Source organism: Molothrus ater, chromosome 2 (genome assembly GCF_012460135.2).
Source record: "Molothrus ater isolate BHLD 08-10-18 breed brown headed cowbird chromosome 2, BPBGC_Mater_1.1, whole genome shotgun sequence".
In the NCBI taxonomy this organism is placed as follows: Eukaryota; Metazoa; Chordata; class Aves; order Passeriformes; family Icteridae; genus Molothrus; species Molothrus ater.
Genome location: NC_050479.2, coordinates 89,107,354 through 89,128,372, shown reverse-complemented (window position 1 = coordinate 89,128,372; position 21,019 = coordinate 89,107,354). Strand labels below are relative to the sequence as shown.

The 21,019-nt window shown below is 46.2% G+C and overlaps 1 protein-coding gene across 4 annotated transcripts; it reads right to left on the bottom strand.

The window, feature by feature from the left end:
* Positions 1-4,548: 4,548 nt before the first annotated feature.
* Positions 4,549-18,517, bottom strand: ING4 (inhibitor of growth family member 4). Of its 4 annotated transcripts, XR_004982176.1 has the most exons (10): positions 18,454-18,517; positions 7,680-7,751; positions 7,319-7,485; positions 6,994-7,108; positions 6,553-6,661; positions 6,095-6,242; positions 5,635-5,696; positions 5,242-5,416; positions 5,084-5,148; positions 4,549-4,935 (listed from the first exon to the last, which is right to left on the bottom strand). XR_004982176.1 is itself a non-coding variant. In XM_036404337.1 (8 exons), exons 1-8 carry the CDS (start codon positions 18,488-18,490, stop codon positions 5,377-5,379), a joined length of 750 nt encoding a protein of 249 aa, XP_036260230.1. In that variant the 5' UTR covers positions 18,491-18,517; the 3' UTR covers positions 4,549-5,376. The 4 variants fall into 4 exon arrangements, 1 of the variants encoding a protein (XP_036260230.1); XR_004982175.1 differs by having other exon boundaries at positions 5,084-5,416; XR_004982174.1 differs by having other exon boundaries at positions 4,549-5,148.
* Between the last annotated feature and the right edge of the window lie 2,502 nt (positions 18,518-21,019).

Sequence of the window (21,019 nt, the reverse complement as noted above, 5' to 3'; positions counted from 1 at the left end):
GAAGGGGGACACTCACTCTGTTCACAGGAGGAGTTGGACAGTCCTGAGGAGCCTCTCAGCAGAAGGGACAGCCCTGCCAAGAGGCCCCAGAGCCATCACAGGGCAGACAAGCAAAGAGCCCCTTCCCCTTCAGCACCAACTCCTCCAAACACTGCTCCAAGATCCCAGTGCTGGACACCTTCACCCTGTGGGAAGGACTGTAGGTAGCAGCCCATGCAGAGCAGGGCTTAGATGCCCATCTGCACAGACAAAAGCACCTGGGAGTGATCTGATTCAAACCAAAATTCTCTAAATTGCTGACTTTATTCGCAGGTTAAATCATCTTCTTTCTGCATTTGTGCTTTATTTCGGTGGGTTTACTGTCATTGGCTGAGAGCTATGCGAATATGCTGATAAATATAGACTTTACATTAAAATTGGCACTCTTTTTAACCTGGTAGATATGTTAATCTATTCCCATTTGTACAAGCACCACACAGTTATAACGTGCATTAATTCAAATACTTAATTTACATTTTATTTTGTTAGGAAATAGTGAATGAAGCATTTTTTACTTGACATTTAGAAAATGGAATATTTAATTGATTGCAAAAACAGCATTTAAAAATGGTTTCTTGAATTATTAATACAAACTAAAATGGAGTGGATACATAAAAGCCTGCTTGAACAAACTGCTGTAGCCTTTTTAGGCAGGTTAGTTTCATGCAAGAACAACCTGATCCAACCACAGTTTTATCCCTAATGTGAGCAGGGGCTTGGAGTACAAAGCTCCAGAGAGGCTTCTTCCCACCTCAGTCTTTCTGTGGTGAGTAAATGGGTTCTTCCAGTGACTGCATCATTCAGGCTTTCAGAACGAGGAAATGCCAAGGTCTCACACTTCTTTTCCTTGCTTGTTGTAATGTGTAAAAAATAATCCCTTTGCTACTCCCAGATGGGGTTTCAGTTTTGAATGAGTTGTTTCTTCAGTGGCAGCAACCCAGCCCACTGAAATTAAATGGCACACCTGCAAAAACAGACCGAAGGAGACACCTTGCTGAACGTTTCTGTCACACCAAGATGTAGGAGCTCAGTGTTTGTCACAGCTTTGCCTGCCCTTAAGCCTTGGGCACAAATGTGTTTTTCTAAAACTAACACTCCTAGTTTCTTTTATGTATTCAGGAAAATAAACATAAATTAGCATACATTAATCAAGATGTTTGACTATTTTTATAAATGAAATTCATTTTATTAGATAAAAACAGCTTTATTTCTTCTGATACTGTAACTAATAGGAAGCAGAGTTGGAGAAACTTCCTTCAGTTGTCTTTGGAAGGAAAGGTAGGACATTTCATTTCCTTCTTTTAGTCTTTAACTCTTTCAGTGCTGCAGTCTCCCTTGCTTACAGCCAGATCTTTAGAGCAGATGTTGCCACTCAGGCTCTCAATGTCTTCTCACTGGCAGGGAGGAAGCAGAGCTGTGGTTGATGATAAAAAGCAGAACAGCTCAGAAATTTTCAAACCAGGCAGGTCTGGGGGTAGATGGGCTTATCTTCACTCTGTAAGAGTAAGCTGTCTCTTGGGAATGTCTTCCACTACCAGCTCGAGACCTCTGGGCTGATTTGGGCAACATTTGTACTGAATATATGTGATGGTGAGAGAGTGTCCAGCACACAGCTCTGGGTGGTGGTTGGGTGAGTAATACCTTAAAAGTGCTTAAAGAAAGGCTGGGTGTTGCTGAGCTGTGGGCTGAGTTTATCCACAAGCAGGAGAGGAAGGTGGCCCTGCTGTTGGGAGGTGACAGTCATGGCTGGGATGGCTCCCATGCCATGGACATGGTGGTGGCAGAGCCTGAGGGACAGCAGCCTGAGGAGCACATCTGCTCCTTGGAAAGGGGAATACTTTGCTGAACATCCTCGTCAGCACATTTGCCCAGCTACTCAGGAAAGATGCCCACAGATGGGGCAATCAAACTGGGCAAGATAAATTGGTCCTTTGTGTGCAGGACCAATTATTATTAATAAAGGGGTTTAACAAGGCTGCAAAATTCTTCCCTCTTGTCACGCTCTGTGGCTCCAGCCTCCTGAAACTCAGACTTGACTCCACTCATCAACTAGGATATTTCCAATCACTCTAAAAGGGCAATTTCTCCAGCACCATTTTAGAAAGTGTTTATGTTGCACTGACAGCTGTTCCAGGAAATCTGCAAGCTAGCCAGTTCTGTAACAGAGTTCATGATTACTTTAACTGAGTATATCCCTGCTTTAAGCACTTCAATTCTAGGAGAAGTAAACTTCTCAGATCCCATTAGCACTACAGTGATCCAGGTAAATATTAACAAGGATCTTAAAAAAAAAATCAAGTAGTTTTTGACAGATTTTTTTGGCTACTTCCTGACAATCTGATTTATTTTGTTGACCTGGATTTCTTGCTTGTTTTAGAGAGAAGCAATTTACTTCCCTGCTGTTCCAGTACTTCACATCTGGACTGTTGTGGCAGCCTTCTTGACATCATTAAGGACCAAAACAGAGCTGGCTCTTTTCCAGCCTCATAGGTTTTCCTCAGCAGTCCAGAGTCTGACAGAGATCAACCCACAGATGCCTCCAGGTGGCTTTCACAGGACGACAAACATCATTTATTGGGGACTGATGATCAAAAAAGTCTTTGCCCCAAGAGGTGCCATTTAAAACCCTTCTTTACTGTTTGCCTAGGAAGTACACCATCGCCATATGACACCAGCACCAACACAGAATAAATATTTACAGAACACTTCCCCTCCTCTCATTACAAACCTGCTATCTCCAGTCAGTAATGGACAAGTGCCATGTTCAATTATATCAAAAACAAAAGGCATTCTAAAAAAAGCTGCTCATGTTTCCAGCCTTGTCACTTACAGGCTTTGTTCCCACTGGCTTCATTTTTGTACTTTGTATTTTCTAGCTTCTGCTGGTCCTTTTCCTCCTCTAGTGATTAAATATTGCACAGCTATTGCCCTTATTCCCTCTTTTCCAAGGTTAGCTTTTAATGTGGTTTCATTTGCATTTATACTTCCAAGCCACTGAAAAATGCCCAGGTTTTATCCAAATTTTGGTCTAAGTTGTCTCATTGTGCAAGTCAGAGCATTCCCTCAGTGGCAGCAGAAGTCCCTGGAATGCTCCTTGCTGCTGGCTGGTGCTTCAAACACCTCTCTGGCCCACAGTTCCTAGAGAGCTTCCTGCTAATGCTGGCCATTAAATCCTGTGTCCCATCCATCCAAACCAAGCTGCTTGGAGCAGTTTCCATCCTTCATCACCCCTGCCCCCTGCCCCAAGCCCACTTTCCAGTTCAGGGCACATCCACCATTTCTTCTGTCAGTGGAGCACCAGGAGGTGTCTGAGTAACCCCCAGCTGGAGAGATGAGCTCTCCTGGCACAGCCTGCTCACCCACTGGATCATGGCAGAGTCTCCCTGTCACTAAAACCATACCAGAGACACAGCCCACACCTTCCAGAATTTGCTTCTCCCCTCTTTAAGAAAGGAAGCCCCAGGAAGTGATGCAATACGATCTGGGGATTGAGATTCAGACTGCGGCAGGGGTACCACAAACCAGATAAGCCACAGCCTGGGGAAGAACTCATCCTTTTTTCTGTGCAGAATGAACAGAAAAACAGAATGAACATGCCTTCTCGAGGCAAAAGCAAAGACTGACTCGGTGCTAACTCACTTGAACAGAAAACAGCACCAGCTTCTGAGCTGAGGGCTGCCAGGGTGCCCGTGCAATGACAAGGTGGGAGTAGCACTGATCTTAGCCCACACTGTCCTCTGAACCCGAGCAGAGCTTTGGCTTCATAACTAAACCAGCAAAATCCTCCATGGATCCTCATACAAGTAATTTGGGTGAGGAAAACATTCCATGTTTCAGGTGAAAGGCTTAAACCTTCCTGGTGAGCAGACCACAGGGAGGAAGAAGACTTGGTTTGTCAGTCTCCAGGCTGTGCCAATGGAATTCATAAAGAGGAGCTCCAGTATGGGCCATCTCCTCACAGTTATCTGCAGACACTGCAGATCTTCTGGAATTGTTTTGGAGCCCTATAATGTTATGTTAGTAACAGCAGCCAGAGTTTCTGACAAGGTGACTGTCACCTTCTGGGAAGCAAGCTATCGGTGTGCCTGGAAAACCTATCCACCTTCTTGGAGGCACATGGTTTGTCCTGATGGCTTCTCAGCTGTGCTGCCCAACAGACAGTGAGGGTTGGCCTTTGCCACCTCCACTCCTCCTCATTTAAGAGAAAGCAAGTGATGAAGTAAATGATCAAACAATAGTGGGAATAAACGTTCACCTTCTTGTGAGGGCATGACTGCAGGGGCAGGAATTTTTCACAGCCACCAGAAAGCTCAGTAGCTTTCTGCAAGTACATTAGGTACATTTTCAAGCCTGATTTATGCAGAATGTCACCTTTTAGTGACAAGATTGCTACATGAAAAAGCTGTACCACATTCACCATTTACAATAAATGCAGAGCTAAGAAAGAAAAACTAGAGAGCGATTGCTGCAGTTAATTTTGGAAGTGACATCAAGGTGACAAACAGAGCATTGGTTTCAATGAATTTTATTTCATTCTGTATTATACAAGTGGGAGCTGAATCCCCAAACTTCCCACCATCAATGCCATGGAGAAGCACCACTACACAAGAGGAAGGCAGAATTTTGAGGCCGGAAGACAGACTGGACCAAGCTGTTTCTCCCCACGTGGTCAGAAATTCTTCCTCCTTCACACAGAGTGCTTCCCAGACCAGCAGGTTTACCCCAGGAATAAGAGAGACAAAGCTAGCTCTAAACATCCCTCTGCCTCCTCCTCTCCCCAACAAAAGAGGCTGCCCAATGCCAGCAGTGGAATGGTTAAAGACAGGGAGCACATCAGGTTTTCAGTCTCTCAACCAGCCCACTAGATTAAGAAGTAGCCTGGTTACTCCCTCTCTCCTGAAAAAGATCCAGGAAAATGAATGACCTAAAATGCTGAAGACTTACCTCCTTTCCTTCCCCCATCCCATAGCCTTGTTCTCTAAGCAGAGAACAGGCAATGAACTCTGAGGAGGCTGAAGGAAAGCCAAGGAAAATCAGGGGCTACCTGAATCCCTGGGAATCTGGTGGCTACCCTGGTGCCCTCATTCATTCCCTTTGAGGTTCAGAGACCTGTTTGGAATAGTACACAGAGAGGGCCTCCCTTAAGGACTCAGAAGCAACCAGGGATACAGAACACACAGGAACCACCGTGAGGGTACACACCATTCCAGGGATGGCCCAAACCACAAAGAGGGCAAGACTTCCCTTCAACCAAGGCCCCAAGGGCTGGGGAAACTGGGACGAGGCCCTGGCAGGGGGAAGAGAGCTCCTGCAGCAGTACTGAGGTCTCCTGTGAATTTACTTCTTCTTCCTCTCCTGGGAACAGCGAGGGCAGAACCTGTTAGAAAGGGAAGTACAAAGCCAACATTTAGGGCATGACATGAGCCTCAAGTGCATAGTCCCAAAAGACCTTTTCCAAGGTCCCTGACAAAGCCTTAATTCAAATTTTCCCTTTAATAATATCTTCTAAGTGGGTATATATAGTACTTTTTTCCCTGCCACCAAGGACCTCCCCTTTCCAAAGGTCAAATGGGCCCCCCAGGTTGCTTCACTCACCATTTTCCTCTTGGTTTTGTTGTCAGACCCACACAGGCAAAATGAAACCATTCAATGGAACACTGTTGGGATGAAGAGCAGCCAGTTAAAGAGCGGTTTCCTTTTGAAATTGTTGGTTTTGGGCTACCAGAGTTTCCCAGCATTTAATCACAAACTCCAAAATCCCTAGCAGTGATCAAGGATTCAATGTTCACACCCAACCTACACACTGTTAGCAAGGAGAACACCCCTTCTCCCTTGCTAAGTTTAGGGACAAGAAAACATTTTAAGGAAAACCCTGAAGAGAGAGGCACTTCAGAGGTCCTTGCGAGCCACACCTCTGGCCATCCCAACTACCTGAGGTAAGCCCTCTCCTTGTCACTGCTTGCTGTCCCAGGGCCCACCCAAGCAGGACAAGACTTTCCATGCAGGACTCATCTCCACTCCATTCCCCCCATTTCCACCATGAGCAGGCTCTTACATCTGGGTTGTCACAGCCAATCATCTCCCCATAGGAGACCTGGTGGCAGAGGCAGTAAGTGGGCTCATTGGGGTCCACGGGCATATCCAGTACATCCGAGGGGTGCACATTTCCAAAGGTGACAGAAGGCATCCCGTACTCTGTGCTACTGCAGAACAGGAATAAAGCAAGTCAGCAAAGTAACTGGCTTTGAGTACCTTTGTGTGTCCCAAGACAGTGCCCTTGTTTGCCAGAGACAGATACTTCTCTTATTTAAGTACCTACACCCAAGGGGACCTGCTTTTCCCTTCAACCCACACTCCCCTGAAAGAATAAACAAGTTTCCTTCCTCTTGCTTCCCAAGAAGGGACAGAGGACACACATTTCCAGTCTGGGGATCTCAGGGAAGCCTAGCTAGGCCTGCCTTGGTCTGATTTCCAGTGCTGCTTCTCATTCTCTCAAGTCCCTTCAACACTTACGTGCGGACGAGCTTCAGTTTCTTTTGGGCAGTTTTTGGTGCTTCCTCATCAGAGTTTTTCCCTTTGGAGCGAGCACGGGCAGCTTTTTTCTCTTTCTGGGCTCGGCCCTCTGGTAAGAAGAGAAAAAGGTGTTGCATCTGTCACCCCACCAAAACAGACACCTGACAGTGACAACCCCTGCAGCACCAAAGCACACTCCTGCTTTGGAATGCGTACTGGCTTTGGGCCATGCACCACATCTCCACATCACCACACCCTTATCTAGCAGCCTTGAATAAGCTCACACAAGAAGAGCCCAGTCACCATCTTTTTACCTGTCCTTCAGCCTCCAGCGCAACAGTCTTTGATCTGCACCACTCCAGAGCCTGCCTTCATCCCCACCACTTCCACAGTCACTTGGCTGCCTCCTGAATCAATGTGCAGCCCAGTGGTGCTACTCACTCTTCTTGCCCTTGCTGGAAGAACTGTCATAGTCACTCGACTCTATCTGCTTCTCCTTCAGGTCTGCTTCAAAGCGAGCGAGGTCTGTGTCCAGCCGCCGGATGTGCTTATCCACCTGCAAGGACACCAGGGAAGGGGTTACCACAGGACAGAGCCCAGGAAGGCAGAGGGAGGACAAACAGGGGACAAAGGGGCAGGGGGCTGGCACTAAAGAGCTGAGGAGCAAGAGTGGGCATGGCCTAAAAATGAGAGCCCAGGGCCTTGCGAGATGGGCGGCTTTAGTGTGGGCGTTCACATGATAAGCACGAGGCACTTCCCTTCATACCATCTCGTAGGTCTGCATTGCCAGCTGAACCTTGTCGTCCCCAAATTCCTTGCACTTCCCATAGGCCTCCTGGATCTGCTTGAGAAGCCCCAGTTTTTCCTCTGAAGACAAAGTCCGTGCATTGCTGATATACTCCGTGGCCAACTTATCGATCTCTGACTTGAGGTCTGAAAGAAGCGAAACATTAAATACACAAACACCTCACCCACCACAGTGCTCTCCATCAGGAGAGACTCAATGACTGGAGCAGCTCCAGGCCTCCTCCCCTGCCTGGAGATCCCTATGACAAAGGCAAAGCAAAGAATAGCTGGTCAAGCTACATGCTCCTTGTCTTGGCAACAAAACCATTCCCAATCCTCACCTTCTGTCCTCTGATCCAGATCTCGCATGAGCTGGAAGTTTCTCTGTAATTCAAATGGCAGGTTCTCAATACCTGCAGAGAAAGGAGAATACATGGAGAAATCAGATCCTTGTTCCTTGCCAAGGCAGGAACAAAGCTAACCAATAACACACACACACACCCCCCTGGTGCACATCAGCCTGCTTCCATTTGTTGCTGGCCTCGAAGGAGACAGACTATAAAAATGTGATACATTTAATGCAGAAGCATAGTTCTAGAATACATATTAGTTACCAGAAAACTGCTGCTGAGCAGAAAGGTCCACACTAAGAAAGCAGAAACCCAAAATCTCTAATGAGTGTCACTCATTATAACACAACATCTCCATCCGAAAACTCCACTCAGTAATGAAAAAACACCACAACAGCTGGTAAATAAAGCCATTTAGTTATTTCTACACAGGCATGTAAAAATTAGGTTGATCAAATGCTAATTCACTGAAAAGTGAGTCTGTTTAATGCATTCATTTAACATACAGGGGACAGCAGACACTTTGGGCAGAGCAAAGATCAAGTCTGAGATGGGGAACAGAGAGCAGTCTTAACCCCTTGTGACTTGTAACTTGTGGTGCCTTCTGCGCTGTCATCTCAGAGTGGTGTGTCCAACACCTGGAAGGATGCCACACATCGTGAATAATAAACGTTTGTAGGGCTCTGAATGAGCAATGTGAGGTTGATAGTCAATTAATTTTCAATGCACCATGCTACTCACCCCCCAGGCATCACCAGATGCTCAACTGGCAAAGCTGGTAAAAACAATTCTCATTTTTCCATGCCTGCCTAGTCAAAATGAGATCTAGTGTCACTGCATTAACCTGAAGTCTAAGCCTGATTACTGTCACCTTTATACCTAATGAAAAGAATAAATCTCTCTTGAAGGTTTAAAAAAGAAGGTGTTGGGGAAAACTCTTCACAGACACAACAGCAGCACGTCTGAGCTTCCTGAACTCGCTCTGCAGCTCACATGGAGTGCAACTGGAGGTGTGTCTGGCCATCACCAAAGCTGTCCAACACATAGTCCAGGCAGCAATCTCCATTTTGTCTGATCATATTTCTAGAGCAATGAATGCCTTTCCACTTCCCTGAAGAGCAACCAGTTGACAGGGAAGGTTCTGCATGCAAGGGAAAGGTTTTAACAAGTTTTAACAAGTACTACATAACAGGACGTGAAATTAATTCCTATAAGAGGTAAAACCAACTGTGGGCCTTGCTGAGCACTGAAGTTTTTCCTTTTACTTAGATTTTTGCCCAAACAGCATAATAAGAAGTTACATGCACAATACTTAGGAGCAATCAAGCTGTTGATTTAACAGACTTCTGTTGCCATTTCTGATTTAGTTACCTGAGAAATGCTCAGGTAGTAGGTAGGTGTCCTTGAGTACCCAGATACATAATCCACAGCACATACACATCACCTCTCTGCATTCAAGGACAGTTAGCAGTGCAAATTCAAATTCTGAAAAATTACTAAGCAGCAAAATGAAGTCTGTAGGCACATCCTGAATTTGATACTTCCATGTTTGTTCAGCATGACAGACTTCACACAAGGTTTAAGCAGCTGACTACCGGATTACATCCCTATGGTTCAAAAAAGCATCTCAGAACACGACGGGGACACAATGCTGAAAATTATTATTGCTTATAGAGGGAGCTTGTGGCAGGGATGAAATTCAGCTTGGGAATCTAGAGACCATGCCTTTTTCTCTCCTGCAATCCCCAGCCTCATCAACTCTAAACCTTTCAATTTATACAGCAAATGAAACATGGGTCATACTGCAGCACGCTGCTTTTCATTCCTCTCCAAAGCACCCGCTGCAGAAGACAAGACAGGTATCCTCCAGAGGAAAACAGAAGCTCTTCCTGCACTGCACACAATATGTCAAATTTATATTGAGTTTATTAATCCTGGAAGATCACAGCTTCTAAATTCTGGACTTTGTGGTTTTTAGAAAAGATTAATGTAATTTCTTTTTCTCTTCTGAAAAGGACAGATGGTAAAAGCACAAATTCCACCAGGTACTGTCAGCTTTCCCTCAGCAGGGCTAGAAACCTTTACATAGAGCAAGCTCCTGAGCCAGCACAAAAGCCAGTAGGACGCTGCTGTGCGGGCAGAACAGCCCCACATGAGGTTAGGGTCACATTTCACAGTGACATTCTTGCACCAGGAGAAACTCAATCAGGAGTTTCATTCGGCTACACAACCTGAAAGGAACTGTGCTCTAGTTTTTACAGCCATCACTGTAAAAATCTGCCACCACCACTGATGCCAGCACATGCCCTGGTCTGGACAACATCTGTCTGTCTGTCTTTTGCCTCTACTTGTCTGTTCAGCCTGTGCCCCCACCCTTGAGAGCCCGTCTCTCCCCAGAGCCTGCTCCCCTCAGTGCCAGCCCCTCAGCCAGGCCAGTGACTCCTTTCCTGCCTCCTTTCCTGCCTCCAGGTGTGCAGAGCCCCCTGCTCCTGGGGACCCTGGCAGTGTGGGGAGGGCTGTCACCTGGCTCTGGCTCTGGCTGAGCAAATGCTCAGCTCAGGCACCATGGGCAGATCATTTATGCACATCTGAGCCATGATCTTCCAGAGGCTCATTAGCTGGGCAGGCTTCCACTGGGGCTGACGAGACAAACCCCTGCCAGTTGAATTCCTTCCCTGCTAAAACCAGCAAAATGATTTCCTAAAACCACAGCAAAACATTCCACTCTGCAAATCTATTATTGGACAAATGTTCTGCCACTGCTTCGTCAATAAATGGAGAAAATGAAACAAGTGACAGTACAGTGACTTTATAATCAGAACTGCTACAAAGATACTTTATCTGTTCAACTGAACGTGGAAGGAAGCTGAGCAGACCATTACAAATTATGATCCAGAGAGAGTCTGGCAATAACAAAAAGCATAACAAGATAAAGCTGCAGATAAGCAAGTTATAACTGAGCAACAAACTATTTGTATGGTACATAACTTAATCTAGCTGTGGGGATGTTTTCTACTATCTGCAGCTTAACTCCAAAGCTCTTGCATAGCCTTAAACAGAAGTGATTCTCTGCCTCACAGAATTTATCACAGGGGACAGAACACTTGCTGAAATTGCTTGACCTGTGCTGTGCTGGCTACCAGACATTATCACTCTCTAAGTGCCATTAAAAAAAAAAATTAGATTTGAGTCTCCATTTCCTCATTCCTACCACCATACTTTTCCTCGCTATTTCTAAAAAAATATTCATGCTATTTATGTAATTTCATTTCCTCCTGCTTTTCTCCTTTTTTTCCTCTCAACTAATTTTGTTTTCATCTTAGTAAGATTCACCTAAAATCATCATGACTAAATACTATCTGTCATAAAATACCCACGTAATTCTCAGATTATGAAACTAATAATTGTAAAGAAAGAACACCCTAGAGACATCTTTGATCACTAGAGAAGAGTGATGATATGCAACAACAGACAGAAAAATAAGGAAAAGTGAGGTCCTCTTTCCACAGAAATGGCACAGCAGGAGGAGAGGAACAGGAGGATGGTGAAAATGTACAGGGAATAAAGTGCTAGCAAGGCCAGCAGCTTGGGCTGGCAGTAATGCAACTGTGTCACAGAATCACAGAATGGGTAAGCCTGGAGGGGACCACAGAGATCATGGAGCCCCACCTCCCTGCTCAAGCAGGGTGACCCCAGAGCCTGGGGCACGTGGCACAGGATTGCCTCCAGACAGTGCTGGAATATGTCCAGAGAGGGAGACACCACAACCTCAGTGGGGGAATCTCTCCTTGGTCACCCACACAGTAAAGAAAATTCTTCCTCATGTTCAGCTGGAGCTCCCTGTGCGTCAGTTTCTGCCCACTGCCCTGTGTCCCAGTGCTTGGCACCACTGAGAAGAGCCTGGATCCACCCTTGACACCCTCCCTGCAGATGTTTATAGACACTGATGAGCCCTCTCAGTCATCTCTTCTAAAGGCTGAACAGGCCCAGCTCCCTCAGCCTTCCCACACAAGAGAGATGCTCATCTCCAAATCATCCTCATTCCCCTCTGCTGGACAGGCTCCAGGAGCTCCATGTCTCTCTTTAATGAGCCCAGAAGTGGACACTGCACTCCAGAGGAGCCTCTCCAGGACTGAGTGGATGGGTAGGATTCCTGCCTCGACCTGCTGGCAATGCTTCTCCTAATGGACTCATTGCACAGATCCGTACAGAAGCCTGGTGCAGCCCTACTGATTCCTCTCATGGTCTGATTATCCTGAAAATCACTGGTGCAGCTCTCTCCTGCTGAATGCATCTTTTTCATCCCTTCCTTTTCTTACCTTGTTTCCATTTCTGATCACAAGGTAAAGTCTCTCTACCTACCTTCGTTTTTTCTCTCCTCACATGTTATCCCTTCACTAACCCATTCTTCTGTCATCTCTTTTACTCTCCTCTTTCCTTGTCATTCTTTCCCCTGTTCATTCTTCCACAGGCATCCATGACCATGCTGTCTTCTCCCTTCAGAACCACACACTCTCTCTCCAAAAGTCAGAATCCAACACCACCTTTTTTTCCCTCTTCAATAATTATCATTTTATTTACTTCTTTTTAGAAACACATGTGGGCTGTCAGGTGCAGGCAACTGACATTTAAACTTCAGCTCCTTAACTCAGATGTTAACTGTGACACACAAACGCAGAGAGCAAGCCTACACAGCCTGATAACTTCAACTGTGCTTCAAACCTCTGCAGCATGTCTGTGCTGTGCCAAACAATGGATCTGTGCTGCCCAAAGTCCTAAAAACAGATCAACAGCATCAAGGACCATCCAAACACAGTACCTTCCCCAAGACATCTGTTCACCCACCACATTTAGAGACATGTTTAAATTTTATTAAAAAATGGGAAAAGACATTTTGAAACATAACCACAGTTGCTTTATTTAACAGCTTTGATTTCAGCAAACACTTTAGACACCACATTGCTAAAGGCAATTTAAAAAATTCCTTCTTGTGCCAGGGACTGCTACAATGAGAGGGTAAGTTCTTTGCCCCCCAGGACTGCAAACTGGCTGGGATCTTGCTGGGGAACCACACTGGACTTTTTGGTACTCCATGATTCTCATAATTTTGCAGCACTTGAAGTACACTGCAGGACAAGTGGCTTGCAGCAATCTTCAGGAGCTTCCTTGCTCCCTCATTAGGGGGCAGGGTGTCTTTTATATCCCTCCTTTTTCAGAGTGTATCACCCTTTTAAACTATTGCTGCTACTCTGTCTTGTGCTCTCAAGTAATCAATCACCTTCCTACACAGGTATTTATTGAAACTTTTATACAAGCACCTTTATTGAAATTGGTCCTTGAGCACAATTTCCCTCGATTCAGAGATGACTCAGCCCTGCTGCAATAAAAAATCCTAACCTGTACCGTTATCCTTAACACCCTGGCAAGGGTTAACCCTACCTACAGTTTTACAGAGAGGGTGCTTAGGTGCATGGCAGGCTGATTTAGCCACAGGCACCCAGGAATTCCGTGGCCATAGCACATATCCCAAGCTTTGGGGCATTGCACTGCACACCAGTCCACCCAAGCACATCTGCTTCAGACACTGTCCAAAGAAATGGGCACCAGTCAGCAGTGACAGTCAGCCATGGAAACCCAATACTCCCCCAAAGTGTGGGACTGTTTCTTAGGAAGGAAGGGCTCTTTTTGTTTTCTTATTACAGTAGCTCAATGCTACAGCGTCCACAGACAAGACAGCAGGGAATGTTGTTAAGTGTCAGAAAAGGGATCTTTCTTATCAAAGATGAACCTTGAATTTGAAAAGCTTGGAGGGCTTGGAAGACTGACACAATGAATGAGACTGGCAACACTCCTGGCATTTCCAGCCTGCCACAGACCTCCAAAGGCAGGGACAACCACCAAAGAGACCGCAGGGCTGTTTGCCAAAACAATGACATCAGATTTGCAGTTGGGTAAGTGAAGAACTACAGAGAAAACACAGCAGGCTTTGCCACGTAAAGCTATCTTGTATCAGCTCCAATAAAAATATCAGCCAACAACAAAACCAATTCTAAATGAATTGGTCATTAAATGTATCAGCTCAGTGTGGGCTGTGCCAGTAGCTTTCACAAAGAAACAAATGATGCCTATGAATCACCAAATTCTCTCCCCTGCATGAAATCTTTTGTAATTTTCCATAGATCATGTGTGGTGCATCACAGGTGTAACTAATCCAAAGTCTCTGAAAGGTGAAAGGCATCTTTCACTACACCAGAACAGTGACAAGCAGAGAAATGATTTATTAAGAGACTTGCATTTCTAAAGAATGATGTGAGAAACTGTAGAGGCAGGGCCAGGGGTATGGCTGCATGCTACACTGGGGAGGGGATAAGAGTAATGGAGGTAGGGAATGCAAGGGATAAAAGAACTGCTGAGGAAACTGGAACACAGCCAAGTCTGGGAAGAAAACAAGGGCTTGCCTACAGCAATTTCCACCATCACACCCAAGCCCTCTAAGAGCCTTAAGATGACAATACTCATCACACCCTCATTTGATGAATCTGTACAGAAGAAAATCCAGACAGATGTGGCCATTCAAAAAGAAAAATCCTATTTTACTAGGTTAGCTAGTTATCAAGGAGCAAAAGGACATTCCCATGCCAGTTGTAGAAGAAAGATGGCTTCCATGAGGACATGTGCTGCTTCCATTGCTCTGTGCTTGTGCTGGCTTAAGTTTTCTAGCAGTGACAAGCCCCGTGGGGGTGCACCTCTGTGTGCCTACTGACAAATGCAGAGGAGCAAAGGAAACTCAATGCCTCCCTAACCAGTGTAAAATAGGGAAAAACCCAAGGTATATTGACTACATTGCACCATGTTACCTTACCAGCTGAGGTCTCCTCATCTCAGCCTGCCATCTCCATCACCTCCACAGCAGTATTTCTAACCTCCTTCGAGGGCCAACACTGAGCCAAACACAGGAACTCAAACTAAAGCAAGCACAAATTATTCTCATGAGTCTTTATGCACATTCCACCTCTTAATCACAAAATACTGTTTTCTTCCTTCTTCTTCCATCCTTTTCTACATCTCTAACTCCTTTGCACCCATAGGTTTTCCTTTACTAAAGCTGCATGGTGTTACTGCTTGAGGGAAAGCACTTTTTTATCCACCTTTCTCCCCTCTCCTTCTGGATTTTTAGAAACCAGAAGGAGAACAATATTTGAAGACATGGAAATCTTTTTATGTTTAAATTCAGCCACTGGAGAGAAACACTCAGGAAGAAAAGTGGAACAAGACACATTCCTCTTCTCCCATTCCCTGAATCCTTTGGCTCAGTAAGCAGGATGAAGGAATGAAGGTGATCAGAGTAGACAAGATATGGAGTTCCTCTGTCAGGATGCTCAGCACAGAAGGAATGTGTGTATTTTTCTGCTGCAAAAGTATCTGCCAAGAGCATAACACATTTCAGACAGATTTGCTTTGTAATTAACAGCTTAAAGCTAAGGAAAGGGCATGCCTAATCCTAGGTCTAAACCCAGTTTCAAATTACAGCAAGACTTGAAAGCTGCTGTAATACCTGACCTAAGAAGCTTCTAGACACCTTTTACTAAGAGAACTCTTCTTAACTTGGCTAGTCCACAAAAAAATCAACTTTAGATTTCTAAAGTAGAGGGCTCAAAATATACGAACTGAAGCAACTGGGGCTGTGTGCCTAACTTTGTCAGACTGCTTATGCATTTTAACATACAGTTTTTAATTACCTACTCACATGATGTTTCATGCAAGGTGTTTCTCATTCCCAGTGACTGAGCACTGATTCAAAGTTTTATTTTATTCTCTTTGCTCAACACAGAGTCACAAGCTCAGACCCAGAGCTCAAACTGAAAACTGACTTTGTAGCCAGCTTTTCAAGGTGCTTCCTGCAGTGACAATAAAGTGTTTTCACAATGCTGCACTGGAGTGGCCCATTGCCCTCACCAAGAGCATGAAGGCCACAAGATTTACTGAGGCCAAGAGATTAAAGCCAAAAGGCCAGCTAATTACAAACTCTCCTCTTGAAGTGTGCAAAAATGCTTCAGAGCATGACTTTTCAGAATTATCTGTTCAAAGCAGACTCCAGCTGCAGCTATGAGCATTCTCCACATCTGCTCCCCTGACTAAAAATTTCCACTCATAATCTGAGGGAAGCACAATCCAAGCAAGGAAAACCTGTACAAAGTGGGAATCACAACATAAAAAAGCCCCACCAAACTCACTTTGGCAGAGTGATATTCAGTTGTTTCAAACAGGAGGCCACCTTTTTTCTCCCTATAATTTTCACTTAATTCCTTACACACCTTCCTTTATTCAAAGATATGAAGAGGTCCTACAAATAACTGCCCTCTTTCATCACACATTCCTCATTCATTCCCTGAGCAGATCCAGATAGAAAAACACAGGAAAGAGAATCTCTACGGGAAGAAAAAAGACATTCAACTGAAAACTGGATCTGCAAGAACACTGTGCTACTAAAAGAATTCTGTTCCAAGACACAGGTGTAAATTAAGAATTAGACACTTTTTATAAGAGATTACCCAAAGTTCTGGACCGTTTATCAAATTTCAGGAATTTTTAGGATATTAGTGAACTACTTTAAAATGGAACTGAATGTTTTTAAAACACTGAAATAAAGTGGGGGGGGAAAAAAGTGGAGCAGCAAGTAGGAAACTGAATGCTGTCAATCAGTTAGCATCAAGAAGATTTGTGTCTAAAACACTGGATGCATTTCCACAGAGTGAGGAGCTCAGGCAGAAGGCCAGGAGAGGAGAGCAGGCTTAGGGGAGAGCAGTGTGGGTAATTAGAAATATATGCCATTACCTATCAGCAGCCTAACCTACTGAAGACTGTGATGGGTGCTCTTTGATGCCAAGTTTCATAACACATTCGTGCTTTCCTGAAAGAAATCTGGAATAGCACAGCAAGTATCTTATGAGTGGCTAATAACAGCAAGTAATGTTGCACCAGACAAACCTGAAAAAGGCCTTAGAGATCTAAGGGTAAGCAAAAAAGGCTAAACCATCACAGGAATGAATGTTTTGTTCTTCCTAAAATCTTCATAACCAGATGGTTTTAAGGGCTTTTAGATTGTGCACATCAGTTTCATTATTTTTTTAAGCAAGACACCTCAACCATAACAGTGACTCTCCTGTATCAATATCCACCTTCACCAGGATGAGACTCTCTAATCCAATCTCAGGACCACAAACCTCAGCTGAGAGAGAAGACTTTGCCATTTCCTCTGCATGCCTGTACAGGAGAGGAAGAGGAGTTCCCAGGCTGGCTGATTTCAGTTGAGTGTGATGACATGATCCTGAGGTGTTTGACTGTGGCAGGAGCATTCTCAAGCCACCAGCCTTCCCTTCTCTCCAGCTGTGCACCTGCAGTACCTCTGCCCACTCAGGGATGCATCCTGCTTGTCTCTGCTCATCAACTGCAGATCCCAGGCTTCTGCTCCTTTAGCTCTGCTCTGCAGCTCTTACCCAAAACACACCTCTGCCCTCCCAGCAGGAAAACCCTGCATCCTCCCTGTGCACTTATTCTTTGCCCATCTGCTTCTTTCTCCTCTTTCCCAGCCCTTCTCCTCCCAGCTGAGGAGCCTCAGTCAACTGCAGCCTTCTGCAACGCAGTGAGAACTGCACAAGAACACAAATCTGCTCCTCTCCAACCTGCCTCCTCATTCAACTCTTCTTCCTGGCTTTGGCCTCCTTCCTTGCACTCCTAGATCCTTGCCTGTCCAACTGCAGCTTCTTTTCAGCTTTCACTGAAATTTATTATGGTTCTTGAACATTCTTAGAGAGACATTTTCTTTCCTAAAGACAAAAGGAGCACTGATGATGCAAGGAATGAGACACTCTGCGTCCATATCGGCACCTCATCATTTCTGTGCTGGAAGAAACCCGGTGTAGCAGGACCTCTGAGGACCCAAACTCCATTTTTTCCATGCATATGCAAGCAGACAGGGAGAGATTTAACTGGCTGGGTGCAGTGAAGCAGAAGACACATTACCAGAACCACCCAGCTTTAAGGACACCATCCCGTGAACATCCTCCCCTTTCTCTAGTGCCAACACCAGACCAGCAGGAACACGTGAGAACGGCATTCCTCAAAGAACAGGTTATTCAATCTTAACTCATTAGCCCACTCATTGAGAAACAACTCCTCCGGTGGATCTGCTCGGCTATTTAAAGAACGCGTGGGTAAAACATGCACTGAAAGTCTCATCCCCAAAAGGCAGAGTTTGAAGTTTTAAGCACCTTAAGGCAGGATGGTAAAATGGGAGGTACTATAGGAGGGCTCTGATAACCTTGCCAACTTCATTGGCATTTACAGAGCTCCTCTTCGGCCAGAAAAGCGGGGCTGCATTTGTAAACTGACAGCGTAGAAAAATACCATAATTACCGCCCCACAGATCCAAAAGTTATCTGTGCTCGATGTCTATCTCGGGAAACCACTGACAGCCAAGCTCCCGCTCCCGAGGGGCAGTTGGAGCTGCACCGGGCTCCTTTCTCATGGGACAAACCAGCCGCGGGGCTGCGGTGTCAGGGCTCCCGCGGCAGCTGCAGCCGAGCCTTGCCCCACGGACGGGGCCTCTCCGCACGGCCCGGGCACCGGGCTGCGCCCGAGGGGAAAGGAGAGCCCGCGGGCGCCCTGGGCAGCGCTCGGCCCCCGCGGGGCCCCGCCCCTCGGCCCGTCCGTGCCCCCCGGGCCGGCTCAGCCGCGGCCTCGGCCCCGCCCCGGCGGCTCTTACTGTCCAAGTAGTGCTCCAGGTACATCCCCGCCGCCATCTTGGGCCCCACACACCGCCGCTTCCGGCGGGGAGCGGACGCGCGCGAGGTCCGGAAGCGGCGCTGCCCGGCTGCGAAGCCGCTTCCGCCCGCCTGCCCCGGCACTTCCGCCCCGCTCCCGCCGCCATTTCGGGCTGCGCAGGGCTGCCCCGGGCGGTCCCTGCGGAGGGCGGCGGGGGTGACCGGGGCACTGGGGCATCGCTCCTACGGGAAAAGGCTGAGGGAGCTGCGCCTCTTCAGCCCGAGAGGCTCAGACGACTGAGAGGGAATCCCATCCATGTCTCTGAGTATCTGAAAGGAGCATGTGAGACTCTCCTCGGTGGTGCCAAGCACTAGGGCAGAAACTGATGCACAGCAAGTTCCACCTGAAAGTGAGGAGGAACTTCTTCACTGTGCGGGTGACTGAGCACTGGGACAGGCTGCCCAGAGAGGTTGTGCAGTCTCCCTCACTGGAGAACCCTCTGGAGGCAATCCTGTGCCGTGTGCTGTGGCTTGAATGACCCTGCTTGAGCAGGGAGGTTGGAGCAATGACACCCTGGGGTCCCTTCCAGCCCGGCCCATTCTGGGATCAGGGCGAGGAAGTGCTGCCGACTCGTTACCGTGGTTTTCCATCCACCTCGGAATCCGCCAGTGCGGGGCAGCTGCTGCTGTATCGTGAATGGAGATGGTCTCTGCTGTACGGGACTGGTACAACCTAACACTTGTAACAGACTAACAAAGGCAATTAAGCTAAACATGTGACCGTGCTCTTTCTCTTCATCATGCCAGAACGACTCTTGTGACCATACACCAGGAGCCACTTGTAGAGCCCCTCCCCAGCCGTCCTTAGCTACACGCACGGTGTGGTGTTGAGAAGTCACGTGTTATTATGGAGGAACTGAGACAAAATGATCTTACTTCTGTTGATCCTTAGGTTCCAAGATATGCAGGATTGTTTTTCAAGAGGTCAGCACGCATTTAGCATCCTATACAGTTTAGGAGGCACTGGGCTTGGTAAATACACCATTTCATCCACCTTTCTCCTCTTGCCTACCCACCTACACCATCCTGGTTTTTCTTGACAGTCTGTGTAATGACAGCCATCACTCATGACTGAATGCTCCCAGATTCTGGCCACAAGGAGAAGTGATTAGATTTATTTTTCTCTCTTTTCCTCACAAAGATCTTCCAAGACACCATGCCTTTATCTATATGGATATACTAGGATTAAGTCTTTGAGCAGCCTGCACTTGCACTGCAAGACTAAGGAGCTGTTACATAAAGGAACTGCAGCTGTTTGAACTATGAACCATCTTGCTGTTAAACTACTGGGTTAATTCAGAGAGCCTCTCTGTTCTGATGATGGAGTTTTCCATTCCTCTTCCTACAGTCATTTAAGTTATTTATGACATATTTTTAATTATTCAAAACACATTTCTTAGTCTTTTCAGTTCCCATGTGGAGCAGCTGGCTTCAGTTAGCTGAACATTATTGTTAAGCCTCTTTGAAGTACTTCAAAATTCTCATATAAATTGCCTTATACTCTTAATTAAGGGGAAGGATGTGGCTGTTACATTAAAAAAAAAAAATCTGCTCCCTATACCATATCAGAGTCCTAAACCAGAATCTCCCAAACACATCCTGCCTGGAGCTACCAAGTTGAATTGAGCTGATGTTAAAAATTACACATTCTTAGACATCACTAGTTTGTTTAGGAGACCACCTGGGAACCCCATCCTATACTCCAAGTCAAGGCTAGGAGGATGCCAGAAAGACAATTTCCCTCTGGACTTTTTGCCATTGCAGATACAAGATAGGGCAAAGAGTCACTTGCCTAAAATCTAAATAGCAAATCTCAGTAAGTGTACAAATGCGTCTCTAACTGCAGGAACTGCCACTGTGAATTTGCAAAATAAAGGGGAGAGGCAGTTTTGTGTGCCTGTGTGGTCTCACAGCAGTAGAAACTCTACCATTCCAGCAAAAACTAGTTCCTGAGCTCTGAATCCTGGAAAGCTTGTTTTGCTTTCTTTACAAAGTCAAAGAAAGGGTCTGCATCGCTCAGGGCTCCAGAGGCAGCCTCACCCACAGAGGAAGTGTCAGCATGGTAGTTATTTGTCGAGAGGAGGAATATTTTTTAAACACTTCTGCCCATTGCAGTCGGAGCATGGGTGCAGATGGCTCTGCAGGAAGGTGCTTTCCAGCTGAAATAAGCTCTGGAGATCCAGCACCACTGATGTCTAACCCTCACCCAGCCTCACACACTAACCCCCTCAGCCCAGGCTGCTGCTACAGCTCCATCCTGCAATTAATCCTGTAGGTAGTTCCTGGTCCCACACACGACCTGCAGGATGAGTGGTGCTGCCTAGGCCTCGGCACATCCCACAGGGAAGCTGCATGGCCTATGGAAGCAGTCTGCAGGAGTGGTTCTCAACCTTTATTGATCTACAGATGCCTGTGTGTTTTCCCTTGGAAATGTAAACATCTGCATACCAAATTCAAGCCTCCAGATTTTAGCTACCTTAGAGACTCCTTAAATGTTGTCCAAGGACT